Genomic DNA, 3,426 nt, shown 5'->3' with positions numbered 1-3,426 from the left:
TTTTTCACCAAAATGTTGTTTTTTAACTTATAATGACGATAGAGAATGATTAAAACTGCCCAATATAGGTAACTGATTTTTTAAAGAAAATACCCAAAGCGCCCCTCAAAAGCATTTCCTCACTAGGATTTGCATCCTGAACTTTTAGATACAAAAGGGAGTGACGTCAATCCCTATGCAATTAATAAACCTAAAATAGAAAATAGAAACCAATTATGTGGGTATCATTACACAGTAAAAGAAAATATCGATTTTGCAGCTCGAGTTAATTACACATTCCCTGACATAAAAGATCCTTAACTATTCACCCAAATTTGCACTGCATTGTCTGGTAAACATAAAAACTGTACACAAAGCACGTTCTGGGGTAGTATGGAGTGCCGATGGAATAATGGAAAAATGGCCATGGGATATTGATCAATGGTACTCAGTCCCGTCTACTATTTCGTAAGGACCAGTGACTGAAAGCGGAGGGCTCTCGTGATAATGAGGTCTGATCAGATCTGCTATGTAATTATGGGGACTTCGTGAATTGTTGCCAGTGTGAGTTCCTCTTGGTCGTATTCGGACTGTTTAGGATGCTGGCTAAGATGATTGATCTTCAGTGACTTGCGCTGGTCTCGATGGTGTGGTCAAGTAGTAAGACACTCGGCTTGTGACCGGTAGATCCCGGGGTTGAGTTCCACAATGGAAGGCTCAACATTGAGTCATTTGATGAGGCTCATACTAAAATGTAACATAGGGATACATACAGTTCAATTACTAGAGCACTCGTTTCACAAGCACATTGGCCAATATCGATCCCAGATGTGGTCGACATTTTAATCTGCCCCCCCCCCCCCCTGCCACCAAGCCATGATTGGGTAAATAAATCTTTGAGATAAATTAGCGACCTATCAAAAGGTGAACACGCGATTTCTATTGACCATGATACTATATTTTGAAAAAAACCCGGATATAATCCGATTTTAGGGATTGTGTGACGTTGAAGGACCACTTTTTACGTGTGCAAGATGAGTGTCGTAGCTGATAACAGCGTTGTGTCCACAAAAAGTAATAGCGCCTTACAAGCGTCATGTCTCATACTTGGTTCATCTTTGCTGTGGATCGGGATCCTCGGTAAAGCGCTTTGGGCATAATTAGATGATGAATTGCGAATATATGAGCTAACTATTACAATGTAGAGATAAATTTCCCTCTAAAGTTCTGAGCGAATTAATCAAGCATAATGAAAAACCATGGAATCAGGCCATATTATAAAGGAAAATATTGCTTTAGGAACCTAGATGTAGCGTTGATGAAAACCCCATACATTCAGGGATTAACAACATGGATTTATAGGAGGATTGATACCCAACCCAATACGACAGAGCCATCGGGCACATGGAGCCGGAGTTTACCCCGGTTTCTATGGTCTGAAACGGAGAATAGCAATTGCTTGCTGCCCGTCGGATAAGATGCTAGTCTATAGCAAAGTATTTTCCACCATACCTAACAGACCCACCTGCAAATCACTGCTTGATAGACAGGGTGTCAAAATAGTATGTCGACTTCACCCATTTCACCTCTTTCCTAAAGAGCTGGGGCTTCCTTTCTAAACTCAATAACTGATCCAACTCTAACATATGAGTTTGTAAAACTTCAAGATTGATACTGTGCCATCAATCGATGTGACAGCATCAATTTTCGAATTATTGTGACCTATTGATCACGACTCTTTCAGTTCGTCGACAAACTTAACAAGCAACCATTACGTATTGTAAGCAGAATATGTGACGCAAGTGTATTGACACATACATGTATAAATATACAAGCAGAAAGACACAAAGACACCCCCATACATATAACTTATACACAGACACACAAACACACACACACAAACATACAAACAAACAAAAGCCTGTGCTGACATACTTTTGTTGACCTAAAACACGCTTTAAAAGACAGAGACAGAGAGAGAGAGAGAGAGAGAGAGAGAGAGAGAGAGAGAGAGAGAGAGAGAGAGAGAGAGAAGAGAAGAAAAAAAGACCAAAAACACTCCTACAGAAAGGGACTGTTGCTCAACTTGTAGAGCTTCAGGCAGCTATGCAAAATCAAAAGGATTCGAATCCGCGAAATACCAGAACTGCTATCTGTCTGAGTTTCACTGTCCAACCTGACGTCATAATAATATATTGATGTCTTAAGCTTTAATGAATCCAATAAGAGACTAGTAGAGGAGAGTCAGCAATCGACAAGACCTATCTAGAAGGGAATTGGTGATCTGTTCTAAGTGACCTATTATCTTTCTCTCTTTCTAACACAACTACATCAGCACAGTTATACAAACATCATGGCATAAACAAACAACAGACCAACAAACCAACAATAACATATATCTGTATTGCGTCTCTTCAAATACATCATGGTTCGTATCGTATTAATATTACTAGTTATAATCACAATGTCATATCTAAAGATTTAAGTATGGAAAGATTATCATATTTTCAAAAACCCTGACATGTCGTTTTTTCTTTGTTTTTATATCACAAATAATGTTAAAACATCATTAACATAATGATATCACAGCAGAGAATTACTTACAGTGGGCTGCATGATGGCCTGTCTCCGATGAAACCATACTTGAAAAATTGTCTTGATGTTATATGAGTGAATTAAATAAAAATCCTTTTCCCGAGTTTAATTTGAGAACTGAAAGTATGAAAAGGAAACTCTAGGATCTACTGAACGGACATGTTTGAAAAAAATGATATGGCTAACAATTTTTGGTGTGATCAAAGATGGCGACCAATGCCAGAGAGTGAATAAATGAGTGATGCTGATGTCGTTGTGAGAGGGGGAATGGTGCCAGGCGGGATAAAAAATGTTGGAGAAGCGAAGAGATTTATAATGAAGAGGGGTGAATAATAACGATAAAGTGTGATTGTCAATGAACGTCTAGGAAAGAAAACTAAAGGAAGAGAGGAATGGGGACTGGAAGACAAGGAAGGGGGGGGGGGGGGGGGGGGGGGGGGGGGGGGAAGAGGAAAAAAAGGATTTTGAGGAAGTGGGAAATCCAAAGTTATGATGATAGATGGTATCAATTGGCTGTTTTATACAAATGATTGAATAAACAGGGGCAATGAGTTCCAACATGAATTTGAAATATCTACTCCTGCACACACATAATTAACATAAATATAGACAAAAATGTACTCCTCTCCTCTTCCCCTTTTTCTGTTCCACCCTTCGATCCCCCCTTTCTCATGTTTATCTCTATTAAGCCTTTTCTCTATCTATCTATCTATCTATCTATCTATCTATCTATCTATCTATCTATCTATCTATCTATCTATCTATCTATCTGTCTATCTATCTATCTATCCATCTATTTATCTATCTATCTATCTATCTATATATATATAATATATATATATATATATATAT

At 38.3% G+C, this 3,426-nt stretch overlaps 1 protein-coding gene across 1 annotated transcript in view; it reads right to left on the bottom strand.

The window, feature by feature from the left end:
- Nucleotides 1–2,831, bottom strand: part of LOC144965321 (synaptotagmin-4-like) — a 56,796-nt gene extending 53,965 nt beyond the window's left edge. Inside the window, exon 1 of the mRNA XM_078900548.1 lies at nt 2,584–2,831. Coding sequence (XP_078756674.1) covers nt 2,584–2,620 — 37 coding nt within the window. The 5' untranslated portion in view covers nt 2,621–2,831. The remainder of the gene's footprint in view (nt 1–2,583) is intronic.
- Between the last annotated feature and the right edge of the window lie 595 nt (nt 2,832–3,426).

This window comes from Berghia stephanieae, chromosome 2, assembly GCF_034508935.2.
Source record: "Berghia stephanieae isolate SIO BIC M18660-M18661 chromosome 2, UCSD_Bste_1.3, whole genome shotgun sequence".
Lineage (NCBI taxonomy): Eukaryota > Metazoa > Mollusca > Gastropoda > Nudibranchia > Aeolidiidae > Berghia > Berghia stephanieae.
Note: the sequence above shows the minus strand (reverse complement) of the source record. Positions and strands in the feature narration are given on the sequence as shown.